This window comes from Aptenodytes patagonicus, chromosome 3, assembly GCF_965638725.1.
Source record: "Aptenodytes patagonicus chromosome 3, bAptPat1.pri.cur, whole genome shotgun sequence".
In the NCBI taxonomy this organism is placed as follows: Eukaryota; Metazoa; Chordata; class Aves; order Sphenisciformes; family Spheniscidae; genus Aptenodytes; species Aptenodytes patagonicus.
The window spans coordinates 29,157,845-29,178,091 of record NC_134951.1 but is presented as its reverse complement, the minus strand read 5'-3'; the positions used below and the strand labels follow the sequence as shown (position 1 = coordinate 29,178,091).

At 40.1% G+C, this 20,247-nt stretch overlaps 1 protein-coding gene across 1 annotated transcript in view; it reads left to right on the top strand.

Annotated features, from left to right (window-relative positions):
* The window catches only part of BMP5 (bone morphogenetic protein 5), a 60,823-nt gene extending 48,782 nt beyond the window's left edge, over window positions 1-12,041 (top strand). Inside the window, exons 5-7 of the mRNA XM_076335443.1 lie at window positions 6,583-6,659; window positions 8,479-8,589; window positions 11,890-12,041. Of these exons, the coding sequence (XP_076191558.1) occupies window positions 6,583-6,659; window positions 8,479-8,589; window positions 11,890-12,039 (338 nt within the window). The 3' untranslated portion in view covers window positions 12,040-12,041. The remainder of the gene's footprint in view (window positions 1-6,582; window positions 6,660-8,478; window positions 8,590-11,889) is intronic.
* Window positions 12,042-20,247: the final 8,206 nt, after the last annotated feature.

Sequence of the window (20,247 nt, the reverse complement as noted above, 5' to 3'; positions counted from 1 at the left end):
AAGGTAGTATTCATCTTTAAAAAGGACTGAGGATTTGGGGTATTATAGCTTAGAAAGCCTAACTTAACGTCCCTGGTGGTACTAGAACAAATTATTTAGTACTGCAGATGGATATATCTTGACTTGTGCACAGTTTTTGACACAGTTTCAGGAGACATATTGGGGCTCAGGTATATTCAACAGAAAATGGGTACATAGCCTGTTAAAAAAAAGAAAAAGCATATTCAAAGAGTGTGTTACCAATAACAGTAAAATTTGGGTGGGTATTTTGAAGGACATCTCATTGAGTCTCTTCTGGATCTGATTCAGTCCAACATTTTATTGGTAATTTGGATGATTGATCACTCCTCCCAGATCTGGTATCCTCTGTGAACTTGCAGAGAGCACACTCTGTGCTATTGTCCAGGTTACTAACAAAGACATTAATCAGTATTGGCACCAGTACTGATCCTTTAGGGACATCCCTTATAACCAGCTGCCAGCTGGACTTTGTACCAGTGATCACAACCCTTTCAGCCCAGCAGCCCAGCCAAGTTTCCACCCATTTTATTCTTTACCTATCCAAACCATATCTGACCAATTTGGCTATAAGAAAACAATGGGACACTGTATCAAAAACCTTCCTAAAAGCAAAGTGAACAACACCCCATGCTCTTCACAAGCCCACAAAACTAGTCAGCTCACCACAGAAAACAATCAGGTTGGTTAGGCACAGTTTGGCCTAGTAAATTCATGCTGACTGTTCCTAAACACTTTCTTGTTCTTCATGTGGCTGGACATGGCTTCCAGGACAATTTGCTCCACAAACTTCCCAGAAATTGAAGTTAAGCTGATTGCCCTTCTTGAGGACGGATGTGACATTTTCCATTTTTGAATCATCAGAAATATCCTCCGGTCACTATGAACACTCAAAAATGGCAGGGAGTGACTTTGCAATGATGTTGGTCAGCTCATTCCCCACCCTCAAATTCATTCCTTCTGCTCACATGGACTTGTGTATCTTCAATTTGCTTAAGTGGTTCCTAACTCTATTTCTTTTACTGTGGGTAGAGCTTCAGTCACTAGGCTCAGGGAGTTGGGAGTCCTGAGGGTAAATCTTGCCAGTAAAAAACAAGACAAAGAAGCCATTGAGTACCGTAACCTGTTCTGAGTCCTTGTCACTAGGTCCTCTGCCCTACTGAACAATGATTCTGTATTTTTCTTAGTTTTTCTTTTTGCTATGAATGTACCTATAGAAGTCCTTCTTGTTGACCTTCACATCCCCCACAAGTGTCAACTCCAGCTAAGCGTTGTTTTTCCTAACATCCACCTCTGCACGCTCAGGCAATGTGTTTATATTATTTCTGTGTAGCTCATCCCAATTCCACATTACTTTTACTTCCTGTTTGAATTTGAGCTCAGTCCAGAGTTTCCTATTCAGCCACACTGGCTTTGTGCCATACTTGCTTGATCTGCACATGAGAGTGGACTTGCCTTGTGCTTCTCTCAGAGGTTGTCCTGGGAGATCAGCCAGCTCTCCTGGTCTCCTTTGCCCTCCAGGCCAGTCTCCCATGAGATCATGTGAAGAAGATCTCTGAACAAGTTGAAATCTATTCTCCTGAAGTCCAGGGTTGCAATGTTGTTGTTGATCTTGGTCATCTCTTGGTAAACTCTTCAGAAGGGATAGGCAAGGAAGGAGAGGAGGTGGGGTAGCCCTGTATGTTAGGGAGTGTTTTGACTGTCTAGAGCTTGATGATGGTGATGATAGGTTGAGTGTTTATGGGTAAGAATCAGGGGGAAGGCCAACAAGGCAGATATCATGGTAGGAATCTGTTACAGACCACCCAATCAGGATGAAGAGGCAGATGAAATATCCTATAAGCAGCTGGGAGAAGTCTCACAATCACTACCCCTTGTTCTCGTGGGGGACTTCAACTTACCAGATGTCTGCTGGAAATACAATACAGCAGAGAGGAAACAATCTAGGAGGTTCCTGGAGTGTGTGGGAGATAACCTCCTGACACAGCTGGTGAGTGAGCCAACTAGGGAAGGTGCCCCACTGGACCTGTTGTTTGCAAATAGAGAAAGACTTGTGGGTTATGTGATGGTTGGAGGCCGTCTTGGGCATAGTGATCACAAAATAATAGAGTTTTCGATTCTTGGAGAAGTAAGGACAGGGGTCAGCAGAACTGCCACCCTGGACTTCCGGAGGGCAGACTTTGGCCTGTATAGGAGCCTGGTTGACAGAGTCCCTTGGGACGCAAGTCCTGAAGGGCAAAGGAGCCCAGGAAGGCTGGACATTCTTCAAGAAAAGAATCTTAAAGGCACAGAAGCAGGTCATCTCCATGTTCCGAAAGATGAGCTGGCGGGGAAGAAGACTGGCCTGGCTGAACAGAGAGCTTTGGCTGGAAGTCAGGAAAAAAAGGGGAGTTCATTACCTTTGGAAGAAGGGACAGGTAACTCAGGAGGACTACAAGGATATCATGAAGTTATGCAGGGAGGAAATTAGAAGGGCCAAAGCCCAGCTAGAACTTAATCTGGCTACTGCCATAAAAGACAATAAAAATGTTTCTATAAATACATTAGCAACAAAAGGAGGGCTAAGGAGAATCTCCATCCTTTGTTGAATGCAGGAGGAAACATAGTGACAAAGGATGAGGAAAAGGCTGAGGTACTTAATGCCTTTTTTGCCTCAGTCTTTAATAGTAAGACCCGTTGTTCTCCGGGTACCCAGCCCCCTGAGCTGGAAGACAGGGATGGTGAGCAGAATGAAGCCCCAATAATCCAAGGGGAAATGGTTAGCGACCTGCTACACCACTTAGACCCACACAGATCTATGGGGCTGGATGGGATCCACCCAAGGGTACTAAGGGAGCTGGTGGAAGTGCTCACCAAGCCACTTTCCATCATTTATCAGCAGTCCTGGCTACCTGGGGAGGTCCCAGTTGGCTGGAGGTTAGCAAATGTGATGCCCATCTACAAGAAGGGCTGGAAGGAGGATCCGGGGATCTACAGGCCTGTCAGTCTGCCCTCGGTGCTGGGGAAGGTTATGCAGCAGATCATCTTGAGTGCCATCATGCGGCACGTACCGGACAACCAGGTGATCAGGCCCAGTCAGCATGGATTTATGAAAGGCAGGTCCTGCTTGACTAACCTGATCTCCTATGACAAGGTGATCTGCCTAGTGGATGAGGGAAAGGCTGTGAATGTTGTCTGCCTAGATTTTAGTGTGGTCTTTGACACCGTTTTCCACAGCATTCTCCTGGAGAAGCTGGCAGCTCACGGCTTAGACAGGTATACCCTTCCCTGGGTAAAAAACTGGCTGGATGTCCGGGCCCAGAGAGTTGTGGTGAATGGACTTAAATCCAGTTGGCAGCTGGTCACAAGCGGTGTTCCCCAGGGCTCAGTATTGGGGCCAGTTCTGTTTAATATCCTTATCAATGATCTGGATGAGGGGATCGAGTGCACCCTCAGTAAGTTTGCAGACGACACCAAGTTGGGTGGGAGTGTTGATCTGCGCGAGGGTAGGAAGGCTCTGCAGAGGGACCTGGACAGGCTGGATCGATGGGCCGAGGCCAACTGTATGAGGTTCCACAAGGCCAAGTGCCGGGTCCTGCACTTCGGCCACAACAACCCCATGCAGCGCTACAGGCTTGGGGAAGAGTGGCTGGAAAGCTGCCCAGCAGAAAAGGACCTGGGGGTGCTGGTTGACAGCCAACTGAACATGAGCCAGCAGTGTGCCCAGGTGGCCAAGAAGGCCAATAGCATCCTGGCTTGTATCAGAAATAGTTTTCGCCAGCAGGAGTAGGGAAGTGATGGTGCCCCTGTACTCGGCACTGGTGAGGCTGCACCTCAAATACTGTGTTCAGTTTTGGGCCCCTCACTACAAGAAGGACGTTGAGGTGCTGGAGCGTGTCCAGAGAAGGGCAACAAGGCTGGTGAGGGGTCTGGAGAATAAGTCTTCTGAGGAGCGGCTGAGGGAGCTGGGGTTGTTTAGCCTGGAGAAAAGGAGGCTCAGGGAGACCTCATCGCGCTCTACAACTACCTGAAAAGAGGTTGTAGCGAGGTGGGTGTTGGTCTCTTCTCCCAAGTAACAGGTGATAGGATGAGAGGAAATGGCCTCAAGTTGCACCAGGGGAGGTTTAGGTTGGATATTAGGAAAAATTTCTTCACCAAAAGGGTTGTCAAGCATTGGAACAGGCTGCCCAGGTGTCGTGGTTTAACCCCAGTCGGCAACTAAGCACCACCCAGCCGCTCGCTCACCCTCCCTGCCCCAGTGGGATGGGGGAGAGAATCAGAAGAGCAAAAGTAAGAAAACTCATGGGTTGAGATAAGAACAGTTTAATACTTGAAATAATAATAATAATAATAATAATAATAATAATAATAATAATAATAATAATAATAATAATAATAATAATAATAATAAGTAATGGAAAGCAAAACAACAAGAGAGAGAGAGAAAAAAAACCCAGGGGGAAAAAAAACCCAAGTGCTGCAACTGCTCACCACCCACTGACCGATGGCCAGTCAGTCCCTGAGCAGCAATCACTGCCACCCAGTCAACTCCCCCCAGCTTATATACTGAGCATGACATCATATGGTATGGAATATCCCTTTGGCCAGTTTGGGTCAACTGTCCTGGCTGTGCCCCCTCCCAGCTTCTTGTGCACCTCCTCGCTGGCAGAGTGTGGGAAGTTGAAAAGTCCTTGACTTAGTAAAAGCACTGCTTAGCAACAACTAAAACATCAGTGTGTTATCACATCATTCTCATGCTAAATCCAAAACACAGCACTATACCAGCTGCTAGGAAGAAAATTAACTTTATCCTAGCTGAAACCAGGACACCAGGGAAGTGGTTAAGTCACCATCCCTGGAGTTATTTAAAAGACATGTAGATGTGGTGCTTAAGGACAGGGTTTAGTGGTGGACTTGGCAGTGTTAGGTTAACAGTTGGACTTGATGATCTTAAAGGTCTTTTCCAACCTAGACAATTCTATGATTCTCTCAGAACCTTTTAACTCCACCGTATCATGGTTGCTGCAGCCCTATCATGCTGCATTTCTCATCAACATCCTCACCCCCAACCTGTTCTTTATTCATTGATTTGCATAAATACAACATAATTCTAAGGCAACTAGGCAAGAGTATATAAAAAAGGATCTGAAGCTGATCATTTGACAGAGTGGTTTTGCTGCAAAACTCCTGTTCTGGGATATACTGCTAAAAAATAATCCTGAAATTGTAGGAAAGAATTATTTTACTTTATTTGGCACTGTGTTCAGTTTTGGCCATCACATCTTCATAAAGACACAGAGAAACTGAAGAGAACCCAGAGAAGCAATGATAGCACAGATCAGGACAGCTGACAAGAAGCAGGTGGTAAATTTGCAGAAAAGCTCCTTTAGGCCAGCTATTTAGAAGAGTTTTCTGCAAGGATAGTGAAGCACTACAATGTGTTATCTCACAGACTGTAGAACTCCCTTCCTTTAATTTTATGTGAAAAAGGCGCCTCTCTTAATTTTCCAGGAATTTTTCAACTGAGTCTCCCATCCCAGCCTCAAGTCTTTTAATGTTAAAAAACTGTTCCTAGAAAGAAATTCTATTCCTGAAAATGAAGATTTTGTTTCTTTTTCAGTGTCATCTTTGTTTGTTTGTTTGTTTGTTTTTTTCATTATGAATTTCAGCCAACTTTATTTTTTTTCTGCCAGAATGGTTATTTTGGTCCAAAAATGCCACTTTAAGAATTCTTGAAATGGAACCAGAGGAGACAGCCTGTCCTCCCTGCTCCATTGCATGCCTCACTGATGGCATCACTTGAATAGCACTATAAACCAACTCTGGGGTGCTAATGTGGTGAAGGCATGACCCTATTCCTTTCCTTTCCTGTTACTCAGGGGTAGTAAGGAACAAGTACTATATTTTCTCCAGGATTAAGATTGTCCTGGAGAAGCACGTGTGGAAGGTTCTCTGTGTCCTTCTATCCTGAGACATCTCTGACAGTGGAGAAACATTCAGGCCTTTAAAAAGCATCTCTTAGTCTACTTGTTTACATTAGTATTACCAACTAAAGATCATCAAGTGGTGAATATTTCCAGAAAATATGGTAAAAAATGAAGGAGTATGAAATGTGCTAATGTTTAAATAACAGACCTTTGGAAATTCTGTTGTTTCAGGACAATTTTTATCATTGCTAATTTATCTTTTGAATTGGGCTACTTTCTCTACCTGGTAATTAAACCTGTGCCAACATGCAGATGGCTTCCCCATATCTTGGATCAGGCTCTCACTTGTCCTCCTTTGATTACCTGTGTGCATATTATCAGAGTTGTTACCTAGCTAGCCAGCAAACAGACATCTTGTAAACCTGTTTCCCCTAATGCTGACTGCATCTCTTTGTCTGTGTACACCAGTTGTATCAGACTGACACTGTTGGTTCTGCATTTCCAAGTTTACACTGCCTTTACGACCAACCCTAGGAATATAAATGACAGTATGCTTGTTCCTTTCCTTTGTACAGTTTGGTCAGGAGCATAAAAATAGCTAAATCTTGTTGGTTCTAGCAATGCTTCTAAACAATTTATTATTATTTTCTTCCTGTAGATTATAACACAAGTGAGCAAAAGCAAGCATGTAAGAAACATGAACTTTACGTGAGTTTCCGAGACTTAGGATGGCAGGTATGATAATAAATGCTGTTTCCTATCAGTTCAAATTGGGACAATCTATTTTACAGTCCCCCATTATTTACAGTCTGTTTTCTTCATGGTAATCGGTATTTCACTGATGAGAGACAAATTCTTTAAAAACGTTTTGTAATGAATCCCTATCACTATTGCTTTACCTTTTTTGGCTGCTGTTCTCTCAAAGATTTTGCATACATTAATGGCTCCACTATCTGGATTCATTCACATAAAGATAAATCTGAACTATTACTCATGATATGAATATATCTACAGTAAATGAAACCAAAATCCCTACACTGAGCAACGGAACTTTTGAAACTTGCACTTGAATTCTCCCTGGTTCAGTGCTGTCTACTGCAGGTCACAGAGATTTCACTGGGGTGGAGTCCTTAGGGAACTAGAGCTTGGATCACTGTTCAGTGGTCTTTATAACACCATAGCTAAGTTTATATAATTTCTGGGAAAAACTCATCCTGCCATACAGTAACAAGAAAAAAAGGTACTTGTGGTAAAAGGTCGTAAAGACAGAGGCAGGGCATTATGAGAAAATAAAATAGAGATCAATCTAGGGTTTTTTTCCAGAAAGCAAGGAGCTCGCTATAAAGAAAGAACAAGAAGGCCATCAGCAACCTATAACCTAGACATATTGCATATGTAGGTAAGAACTCAGAGATGGCTGTCTGTGCATTTCACATTTCTCTGAATTATTTTAAAACAATTCTCTATCAGTGGAACAAGTCTACGAGGAGAAAAAGTGTGCTATCTCTTTAGTGACAGCTCATCATTTACATATCTAGCTCAGATTCTCATATGGTGTCATTACTCAGCCTGACTTTTTGTAGCACGTTTATCCTCACAGCAGCCTCAAGAAGTAGGCAGAGACTGTTTTCCCAAGTCTGCAGAGCATAATCAACCTGTCCATGGCCACAGAGCAGGCTTGTGGTATTGACTTGAACTCAGGCTACTGAACAAGTGAGCCGTTGTCTCTCTGTAAATCACAGATTTTTCCAGGTATCAACAGTTTTTTCATTTTTTGAAACAGTAAATTCTGATATGCCCCAAGGTGTGCACGGCTCTCAGATCAGCCATTCAAGGTGGCCATAGAGAAAAGAAAATCTATTTTTTTCACAAAAAATACTTGAGGAATTGGAAGTTTCAGTTGGAAAGCCAAAGCTACACTGTACAATATTTGATCAGTGAAACTCAGGGTGAAATGAGATAAAAAGAAACAAACCCCAAGAAGTAGGTACTTGATCCTCTCCGCCCTTCCCACAGCACCTCCACTACCTTTGTTCAGCAAACTAAACACATAGCTTTCATTAATATTTTAAAATATTTTCCCTCTTGTGGTCTTTTCCCCATGCTGTGTTACTAGAAATACTCAAAATGCATGATTCAGTGACATTCCAATGAGTAATCTCTAGCAATCCTCAGTCTCACGCAATAATATAATTAATGGTATTAAGTATGCTGGAGAAAGAGGATGCATTTTAATTACTTCTGTTGCACCAAGAAGTGCTTGTGATTTTCGGTCTGGGAAGAAAAGTGTTCTGACAAACATATTTGGACCTTTAATTCCCCTTATAGCCTCATTAGTTGGTATTCAGTACAGATTTCTAAGTTTAATTTTTCATCTGAGTTTTGCATTAACAAAGCAAATACTTCCCTTATTTTTTTGGCAAAAGAAGTAATTTAACATGCCACATTCTGAAGTTCATTTTGTCCTTGGACAAGTCTTAGTTAGTTTGATATAGTTTTAAATTTTCTGAGTGAGAGAAAAAAAATTGAGTGTGTTTATTTGTTCTTGTTTTAGGATTGGATTATTGCACCAGAGGGCTATGCTGCATTTTACTGCGACGGAGAGTGTTCTTTCCCCCTCAATGCCCACATGAATGCAACAAACCACGCCATTGTTCAGACTCTGGTATGCCTCTGCCTATGTTGTAGTTGCCTATTTTGCAGTTGTAAGTGTCTTGGCACAGGGGCTGTCTCTTCCTGTCTGTTTACTATTATTGGATTTTGATTGTTTCTGGGTAAATGCTAACCCATTTCAAAGACGTGCTTTGATGATTACGCTGGAGAGAGGATGAACTATCCAGAGTGGCCTGTGTGGTAGGTTTCCCTTCCATTTCAAATGCAATAACACATGAGAAGACTGTGTCATGTTACTGAAGAATGGTGTAGACAGGAACCAAAAGGGCCCCCTGGTCCCACTTCCAAGAGTTTTTTGCAGCTTATTGAAGCTCTATGTTAACATCTACATGCTATACCTTCCAGAAATGTTGACACGTGGCCAGTGTGTGGACCTCTGTTGTCAACTGTTGGCAGAGATGCTTAAACCGTAATTTAATGTGAAGCTTTGCAAGCAGATGCATTTGCATGTAAGAAATTGTGTTCATTCATGCCTGGCTAACAAATGTAATTTATAAATAAGTGTGTTTGGATCTGTTGCTCTGCCTGGTACTTGTAAAAGGGGATCTGCAGCCAGCTTTCTGCCTCTGCTAGTTCTTATGTTAGTCCTGTGCATCAACTGGAGCAGCCAAAAAGATGATCTTAGATGAAGCAGCTGGCTAGGCCTCTTCTACCCCAGCAGCATTCAACTACAGTTCAGAAAACACAGCAGCTACAGAAATCAAGGCCTTTAGAATATGCTTAAATGTAATGCTGTGAGTCCGATGTCTGGTCATGATTTTTCTTCTGTGCCAGCTAAAGAACTGGCTCTGAAGAGCATCAGTATTAGCAGAATGATTAAGAAGCAGAGGAATGAGCAATAATACACGAGGAGGGAGTGGGAGTGCGAAATCAGAACAGGAAGGGGTTGCCATCCCTAATTAGTTTCTGGAAAGGTCAAGGCACTCAACTGCAATTAGAGAAACATGGGTTTAAGGCTCCCTCTGATTTAAATTGACGATAGAAAAGTATCCTGACCATCAGACTACGCTGATGAGTCTGTCCATGGATGATTTTTTTCTTTGATTTTGACATAAAAAATCTGTGCCTGAAAAACCTTTCCCCCTTCAGAAATGAGTGTAGCTATTACCACCCTGGAAAAAAAGAAACAAACCCAAAACCAAAACCCCACACCGAGAAAACCCAGAAATAAACAAACAAACAAAGTTTGATTTCTTTTTGATAGAAAACAAATTCTGCTTGTGAAAATTGTCAAGTATTTCTACATGAGAGGGACATTTTTAAAACCTCAGCATGTGCTGAGACCTTTTCCTTTCCATTCAGCTTTTCATTTATGTACCTTCTCCAAGTCCAGCCACCAGTGCAACATTATTCCTCTATACCAGAATTCAAGTCAGCAAGATTTACAAAAAGAAGGGAAAATGTCAGAGGCTGGAAATAAATAGAAGTGTGGTAAGGAGTTCAGGTGAAAGGGAACAGCAAATGCCAGTTGGCAAGGAATATAGCAATGTGCCTAGGAGACGATGAAGAACAGCATATATGCAGTCCTGAGCTGGGATGAAATAGGTCAGCAAAGCAATAGTTTAGCATTATGCAAACATTGTCCAGAAAAGTTGCCAGTATCAGTGAGATCCCCAGGTTAGAGTTCCCTCCTACAATTATGGACTGTTAAATAAGAAGTGGCCCAGTGTTACTTTCTCTTGTGTGTCTATTCTTTCCAAAAACAGTTAATTTCCCATTGTTAAGAAATTTGTGTAGTTTGTCCTATTTTTTAAATTGGATACTTAAATTTTCCCTCCTTTTTTGGCCTTTTTGGAATTGTGTGTCTCCCTCTGCATGTACTGTACATGCATTCAGTTGTGCAGCCAAAAAATCATGAGGCTAATTAAATTTTAACTGCACATAAATTAGATGAGATAACAGTAGTTGAATGCTTTCTGGTTTAAATTATACAAAATTCAGATTTACACAAGGTGTGCACATGGGGATGGCTTGGGAAACAGTTATTCATACACCCCACCCTAATCCAAATGTAATCATCTCCCAGCCATACTGATTACACCATTCTAAAAAAAGCCCACTCTTTGGGTTGGGAAGTGATTGTTCCTTGGTACCCCTCCAAACTTTACTGACTTTTTTTTTTTCTGTTGTAACAAGAATAGGAGAAATGCTGGGCCAGTACCTCTCTCTCTCTTCTTTTTCTGAGACTGAACTTAGGCAGACAGACAATACAGACGCATGCAAGTACAAGACAGACCGCATTTAATGAATTATATAAGGTTTCTTCTACCGTCTCGCTTCCCACCACCCTCAGAACAGGCGTTGGAGTAGTGTTGACCTCCTGGTCATGTGAGTCAGTGGATCAGCAGGTTGACTCGCACTGACTTCCAGGCTCACTCTTGAAAAGGCTGTGAGCATCACTGTTGTGCGGGGCTAGCAGGGCCATGGAGCTCCCAGCTGGGGTGGTAGGGGCTGGTGGGACCAGGAGTTATGGCAGGGTAAACATCTGCCTAGATGAGGCACAATCAGTCTTTTCTCCAGTGCTTTGCTATTCATTTGTTAAACTGTTTTTAAATGTGTGTCTAAACCCTTACTAAACTGCTACTTCAGGATTTATTATTGCTCATTTCAAAAGACCTTCTCATGGTAACAGTTATGTAAAAATCGTTTCCTGATAAACTGTTCTCTGTTGTCTGGCAAAGGCTCTGGGCTTATATCACTGCAAGACAGATGGTTCTAACAGATTTACAAAGACTTAACATACAAATGAAACCTATTACTGCTGAAGTCTTTATCCATGCCTTAATAATCTCTTGCCCTCTCTATTACAACTCCCTCTTTTCTGGCCTCCCCAGTTTCCAAGTCTTCAGCATGTGTAGAATATTACATCCAACCTTCTTTCAAGTACAAAGAACTTGTATTTCCCCCATTTTCAGATATTTCCACTAGATCTTGTTCGTTCTGGGATGCTGTTCAAAACTTTTTTCCCTCTCTTTAACCTTTCATTGATATATTTCAGCCTAGTGAACATAAAGCCTTCTCTGCCTCAGCCCTTTCCCTAAACCTTCTGTCCAGCTGGCACCCACCTTATGAATTGATTTTGATGTCAGTGCAAGTAGAATTGGATCCACGGATACCTAGATAAGACCTTAAAATGCACTCACGCTGTCTGAGAACCCACATCTTACCATTTCATAGGCTGAAAACAGTTTCAGTATGAGCAGTCTCTGAATTGCAAAGACATGTTTTGCACTGACATTGTCCTTGTACCTCTCTGTTTGATATATGAGCTATGTATTTATCTGTCTTTCAGGTTCATTTGATGTTCCCTGATCATGTACCAAAGCCATGCTGTGCACCAACAAAACTGAATGCAATCTCCGTACTCTACTTTGATGACAGTTCCAATGTTATTTTAAAAAAATACAGGAATATGGTGGTGCGTTCATGTGGCTGCCACTAGAATAAAAAAAATAATCTAAAGCAGAGGGTTTTATTCAGAATTGTAATACAGTCAAGATATGATCCCTGCTGATGAAAAGGCAGTCCTAAATTTATTCCATTTCATGTCATCTCTCATTTAAATGTACAGTATAATGTATATAGTAGCTTTTATTTATTTAAAAGTATATAGTTTCTTTTGTATGAGCAAAATTTCAAAACCATTTATTTTATGGGTCACCTTATTATGCAGTAGAACTTCACAAACTAATTTTTCAGTTGACCATACTGGAATCTATTTCATTCCATTTCAATATTTTAAAGTAAAGCCTTTGTATGGATTTTTTTAAAGCTAGAAACTCCAGAACTTCTGTAACTGCTTCATATTGTTAAAGGAACTAAAATACGTTTGGTCATATTGTGCCAATGAAAACTGTGGTGGGGTATTTATTTAGAAAAAGGCACAGAAAAAAAACTAAACAAAACTGCTTGGCTAAACATATTTTTTCTTTTAGAAGTTCTGCTCCATTAGAAAAAGTGAAATGTTGAACAGTTTTTAAGTAAATAAACAGTAGATAGAAAATAGAAGTGAAAAGATTGCACATAATTGTTATAACTATTTTCTTTAACAAGATGAGTGTAACTGGAGGAGTATGTTACTTCTTGGCTTGTGGGCAGCAGAGTCTGCAGAAGGCTCAAAGCTTCGGGAATTCTGTGGAGACAGACTCTCGCCTCTATCTATGACTTCCCAAATTAACACTAAAAGTTGGACTACAACATTCTTACCTCACATCACAGCAGTCTATTATCTATTACACTTCTCCAGCAAATATTTTTATAATAACAGCACAAGTTAAACAAAAAAACCCACGCAAGCCCTCCCATTATATACACAAGTTACTATATACACAAAATACACAGAAGACAGGGTATGGAAGGGCTTTGCTCTATTTAGCTCCCACTTTTGGATGTGTTTTCTGAGTGTGTGAAGGAAGGCACAGGGGTTGCAGCAGTTGTCACCTGTTTAATCGAAACTCTTGTCCCTGATGGTGGCTGTTTTCAGGCAAAGATGAAAAACACCTTTCATAATGAGCCGGTGGGTAATTTGCAGCCTACTTTCTGTGCCGTCTGATTTTCTGTCAGGTGGAAATTGGTTTAAATCATGAGATGTATGATGGGATATCTTTCCCTTTTTTTTAGCATTAACTATCTTTGAAAATTCTTAAATCCATATAAATATTTTTTAATGTCCCTAAATTTTTGGCTTCAAATGAAATCCTGTGGTTGTGAATTGCACAACTAATTACAGATTATCATTCTCACCACCACTACCCATATGTTTATTTTGAATTTACCACATTTAATGTCTTTGGACATCCCTTTATTTTAGTGTTATGGAAATGGGAAATAGAAACTCTCTTTTCTCTTAACTACATGGCTAATTATAATATATGCTTTTATCATGAATTGCCTTGATTAAAAATGCTTCATTTAAACAGTTCTCAGAGTGTTGTTAAAAAATGAATAGGACATATCAGTTTCTCCTTAGACAGTCTATGTAAACTCTGACTTCCCTGGTTATTTAAAGCATATTTCAGAAAATTCAGATTATTACAGACTGATAAAATCAATGTGTGCGTGTGACTGTGTGTATGCATGTGAATGTGCAACTGTCTTTTTGCAGAAAGTAATTTATTTTGTCTTGCTATTGGAGTAATACATAAATCCTTTTTATGCACACACTCAGTTTTTTAAAAAAATTAACAGTTCTGATTTCAGTCTTGGGAGCTCTTTCCCATTAATACAACAGTTCCATTTCACACTTCCATCTCTATTTTATACTGACATTACCTACATATCTACGTTTAGTTGTAGTTCATGCACAAGGGTGTATAGCAAAATATAATGTCTCCAACTGAATTACCATTTTGGAACAGTTAAATTCCTGGGTTGTCTTCAAAAAATTTACTGGTTTCTGTATAAATTGGGTAGGTGGATATGTTTTTTTTAACTCAATTTATTCTAAATGGAATTTGATGGAAACTAAATTTTGGGTACATTAAGTAATATATTTTTAAATAATGGTGTACCATTTTGAGAATAAGAAACTGAAGATTATTGTTATATTATTCTTTAAAATATGCTGTTGGAATATATTTCTATATTTTGAGACATAATAAACCTGTAATACTATTTTCTTCCGCTGTGATTTTGCTTCTGAGACACACGACAAAATGATGCTGGCTTCATATATTCTTTTAAAGGTAAAAGCAAGAGATCACCAATGGTTATGGATAGGTTTTGCTGCAGTTCATTTTTTAATACAGACATTTTGTAAAATTACTTTTATTTTATTACTTCTTAAGTTGCAGCTGGTGAACCATCTACACTATTAATAAAAATCATACCGCCAAATCATACCTCCAAATGTTAATACTCCCCTCAAAATATACTAGGAAGTAAAAATAGTTTTAAAAAATCTTCATAAAACCCGAACTGGTGATTCCTCTGTTTGAAAGGAAGGATAGTGGTACCACACCCTTTGCATTCCCTGGATAAGCGTGTATATGTGTGTTTTCATGTAAAATTGTTCAGGTAAGCCCTTCTCCAGTAGTACCTAATACAGGGCTTTTTGTTCTTTTGCTAGATCCTATCAAATACCTGTTATTTTATATATAGTTATACGTAATATGTACATACATATAATATATATAATATAATGTGCACATAATTATATTAAATTATGTTAAATATATACCCATATATATAGCTATATCTATAGTTATGAAGACCATTCCATTATTGTTTAGGACATGAGAGCTTTGTTCTTTTTAAAATTGTTTAAGCTTTCTGCATCCTTAACAACTGGAAAGTCTAAAGGGCTAAAACCCAGAAAAACAGAAGCAGCTCTGTACAGAATTAATGTTACGTTATGGGTCAGAGCTTCTTAGTCTTTAATTTGCTCATAATGTTAACACCATTGCTACACATTCTGGGCCAAAATCAAATGTTTACGGGATGTTACTAGCAACCACTTCTACGGCTTAGGAGTGGTCACCCAGTGGAAGTCAGAGTTAAGAGGTGAATAGTATTGCAGCAGTGATTTCATCTCCTTTTAAAAGCGTGTAGTTCTCCGAGTGTGATTGTGATGTCCAAGACAAGGTGAGCTCTGACTGACTGAAGTGTGGAGCATTTCTAAGTTCTCTGATACGCTAAGCTGTGAACCCACATAACAGTCTTCCTTCAGTTAGACCACCTGATGGGCATCTCCCCTTTATCTGGATGCCCATTTCCACATAGTGTCAAGTTTTTCTGATTTTCGCTAAAGGTTTCAAATTCATTAATTAGGGAGCAGGGGTGGGGGACATTTGCTGATAATCAAAAACGTGCTTGTTCAGATTGCATTAGCCCTTTTTTCTGATATGAGATCAAACTGAAAATTAAATTCATATAAAGCTGGCTGGTAGCTGACAACATAGCAATACATCTGATCAGTACAAAACTCAGCTAGAGATATTTCAGGTAAACATTGGCATGGATGTCTTCAAACAAAAAGGATGACCATTCCTTGTTCTGTGGTGTATCCATCTGAAGGGTATCTGAAAGGTGTCTGAAGGAACATCTGACATGTCCTTTACAACCCCATGACTCTTCCTTCTGTGGTGGCCTGTTTAGCCTTTTAGGTAATACACATTTCTGTTGAGTCATTGGGTAGGTAATATAAATGGAGCCATATGAGGAGCTCAGGTGTCTTCAGGAATAAGAAACCAGTTCTTTATAGCTGCACAGAACTGCGCAGCTGTTTATTTTGCATGTTGGCACCTATAGGACTATAAAACAGTATTTAGTCTTTGTATTATGATAGGAGTCAAATGCCAGACAATCTGGGGCCTCATTTTATTAAATGCTATATACATGAGTGCTGTGAGTTACATCTATATTGTAAACACTGGAACTGAGACTTTCTTTATGGACAATATAGAAAAATTGCACTTTTGGATTGCAATTCACCTATTTCTCTCCAAAAAACTATGAAGTGGGTTTAGGACAATAGCTCTGCTATAGACCTTGTCTGAGCAACTGTTGCAAATTACAATCCCCGATACCTTTAAAATAATATTACGTTGTTGAAAAAGTTTAACTGCAATGTTTAATTGGGATGTGGAGCTTTGAGAAATCTTTTGTTATCGTGATGGGATGTCAGACAATTCCATTTTGAAATATAATTTTCTCTACCATTTTCTTGGAAAAGGTTGTATTGCTGACTGCATATTTCTTCTGTTCTGTGTTTTTTTTTTTTTTGTCAGCTCCTCTTTTGCAACAGTTTCATAGTAAATTGACTTTGACTCAAAGATGGTTAAAAAAAGGGTTTAGGCTTGTACTCATAAGATTCTGAATTGTTTCAGCAATAACCAAAGGATTTTAATTACCAGGACTTTAAAATTATGTTCTTTGCAATCTCTACCAACTTTTCTGCTCACACATTCAGCTGTGCATAGGCAGAATCTGACATGTGGTGCCTGAATGACGAACAAGCCACATGCGAATTATACAGCATTATCTTTTACTATCTCATCTGCAGCCACAGAACTTGCAAACTGTGATTTACAATGTGTTACTGAATTCTTACTCACATGGCTTGAGCAAGAGCTTGATTAAAAACAAAAGAAAACTAAACTTAAAATCTAACAAAAAACAGCGAGAGGAGGTTTTCTTGCCATCTTAATTCAAATAAATCAGCACCAAACGTGGTACATGAGAGATCCGGAATCTCATGTGAATTAAATGGGCCTTTCGTATTCTGTTTTCCATATTTACAACACATGACACAGACACTTCTCCTGACTGCTATATTTCCAGCTAAATACTTTCTGTTCTGTTCCTGCACTTTTTTGCTTCCAGATGGGTGCCATCAATTATTATTAATATGAATGAAGATATTTTCATTGCTTTAGCAGATGTTAATGCTTTACAAAAGAAGTGTTATTAGTATTGCTACTTTACAGGTACAGAAAGGTGGAGAGACTTCCCTAAGATAAGAGCAGATGAGAGGCAGTACAGGGGAGGCAAACAGATCTCCAGTGTCCCAGTGCTCTAACCCCTATCACACACTCTTGGTGGAGTGATGCATACACTTGACACTCCTGTCCCTGCAGCTCATAATTTTAATGGATGATAGGCAATCTTAGGGGTTACCTGGACCTATACTTTGCATTTACCAAGTGCTTTTCTAGTTTCATGACTGTTTGTGGAAATCTGGGCAGTGACTGATACAACTGGGGCATGTGCCGGGTGCAGACCACACCTTTCCTATGTGGGGGTGGTTATATTTTAAAGCTACTTCTATGGGACCGACCAAGATGTGCTTGAAGCAGATCTTGGAGCACCTTTTCAACAGCCTCGTAAATCTGCACCAGTAGAGTTGAAGGCAGTGACGCATCCCTCCCTTTTCTTCCTTACATTTTCCTCCTGCTCAGTGGAAAGTTCAGGAATGTGTTAAGACTGACACTGTGTCAATATCGGTGTAGCAGGGGATCTCAGGGCAGATGTTGGCTGGAGATATGAGAGCAACATATTTTCTAGGGAACAGCTGTCTCAGAGAATAATATTGAAGCAGAGATGTGGGAGCAGGATCTTCTCTGAATAACTTGTCCTGGTCTCTTCTGGGTCTCCAAATGACTTGTGAGCAGAAACATTTGTAAAAATGAGAAAGCTCTTTAATTAAATTGTGAGGAGAAAACTTGGAGGGGGCTCTTTCTGGCATCTCTGCCCCTCATAAGTCCTTCCATAAAGGGGAAATCCAGGCTCAAACACAGAGCTACTCAACTGCACAGAGACTAAAAATTGGACAAGACGTGGTGGAGAAACATGGCACATATATCAAACTCCCTAAACTGATCTAATTGGAAAACAAAGCTTTTCATGCCTGATTATTTTCTTGGTTGCTGAGCTGTCTCATATTAACTTGCCACAAGAAAGTGTGTTCCCTTTTACTGAGGCCAATTATACATCTACCACTGGGATTCCTTTTCAAAATTAGTGTTTCTCCCTTAACCTCTGCAATGGCTCTTTTCAGCCTTCTCTGCACGTTATCTGTTTTATTATTCAAGACTAACAGCTCCCACAGGGAATGCTCTTTCCTAGACTGTGCTGCAGGGATGGAACAAAGACAAGACCTGCCAAGTCAGTTACTTGTTTAATTGGGATGTGAATCTTTGAGAAATCTTTTTGCTCACTTTTTCTTCTTTTTCGCACACATTTGGGATTCTTCTTGGTTTGCTATCTTGGTATGAATTCTTGTAGATAAAGATACGTAGGTAAGTGCATAGAGTTCCATGAAACCTTCCTGTGAAAAGCATCTGTGCATTTAGCAAGAAACAAAACATCATAATTGGTTTCCTTTTTAAAAATGGAACTCATATAGCTAGTAAAAAACTTGGATTCCCATTAAGGAAACAATTTTTAGCAAACTACTGAGCCTGGTTACATTTTATGTTTTGAAATCTATTAATTTAGTAAAAATTAAAGAGTTGCTAATTAGCAGGACCTACATTGCTTACCTCAGGACATATATCCAGGGACCAGATTTTTATTCTCAGATACATTGGTGTAAATACAAAATCTATCAAAATTAACAGTGCCCTTGAAATACTTGTAAACATATTTCTGATTCTTTCTGTTTATCCGTGTTGGACAGTGAGGTAATGAGAACGTTATTCATGCCAGAATACAATTAACTGCTTAATTCTCAAATTTCTTCTCCTTATAACCAAACCCTTATGCTTTTACTCTTTCCTCTCACCCATCTACAACAAAAAATGGCTGAAGGTCATGACTTAAAATTCTGTAGAAAGAATTTCATGCTTCAGAATTGAACTTAATGTAGAAATTCCCAAACTTGAATTAGAAGTTTTAAAAAAGATCATGAAAACAGTTTTCAAAAAGTTTTAAAAAAGATCATTGCTGACCTGCAGAGCCCAAACCAGTGCCGTGGAAGTGGCCACCGGGGCAGGGAAGCCCAGGCTGTGTCTGTACCTTGCAGAAGCCCCGTCAGCCTGGCAGGGGCTGCAACCGTGGGGTGCCAACGTACCCTGATGAGGAGCCAGCAGCCCCAGGGACTGCGAGTTCCCGCATTCGTGGAAAGGAGCCTGGAAGCTGCAGGGTTCCCTTCTCTGACACAGTCCAGACATGAGGGCTGTCCGGGAGCTCTGCATCTTTGTATCCAGGACAGGCAAACAGGAGAGGTGGCTCGCAGAACGCTGCATGGTAGAGCCCGCTGAAAATGCCTACATTTAACCAGAAAAGTGCTTAAAGATATGACTCTATTTCAACAGCAGGAAAGTATTCATTGTGAAATTCCCACACTGGCTAAAATTTCTCCTGACATTTCTGAGTGAAGCTTCACTGACATTTTCACAGAGGTTTGCTCATTTTTGGCAGGAAAGAATTTGACCCTTCTCTTCAGCCATATTACACCCAGTTTCCACTGACTGTCTCTAAGTCTTTTACCATTCTCTTAGTTTTTCCCATGATGTAAATACACACTGCAGTAGAAGCAGTAGTGTTCCTCCAGATTTACTCTAGAATAACTAAGTAGCATTGCAAAATGCTTCCTACAATGTTTTCCTCTCACTCCTCTGAATCTTTCCTCTTAACTGACCTCTGCTGTTGAAAAAGCTGTAAGAAATGAGCTGAATAATAATTGTCAAGGCAGGAATCAGATGACATGCATATATTTACATTTTTTTAATTAGGTAACTAAATGTAATACACAGCTGTTATATCCTTCTCCTTTCAATCATTAGTTACAAGGCACTGCCCTGACTCCAAGCACTACATCCCATCAGCCTTCCAGGAGAGAGGTCTGCTTGAGCGTTCAAGCAATGTCAGGGTAATCAGGCTGTTTCAGCTCACAAATGTGATTTTTGCATCTTTTTAAAACAGATTGCTCCACTAGAAGTTTACTCAATACAGTAACGTCCTTCAGAAGGGTACTGAAGTGCAGCCGGGAATGGTAACCTCTTCCATTAACATACGTGGATCTTGATGAGGACACCTGTTCCCAGTTGGATTTTTATTATGTAAATGTACATTCTTCATATTCTAGGTATTAAAAATGGCACTATGGCTTTTCTACCAAGGAAGAGAACTCTGTCAGACAGTAAAACCCATTTGTGGTGTTTTGTGCTTAATGGTTCTGCCTTTTTCTCTATAATCTAGTTTCCATGAT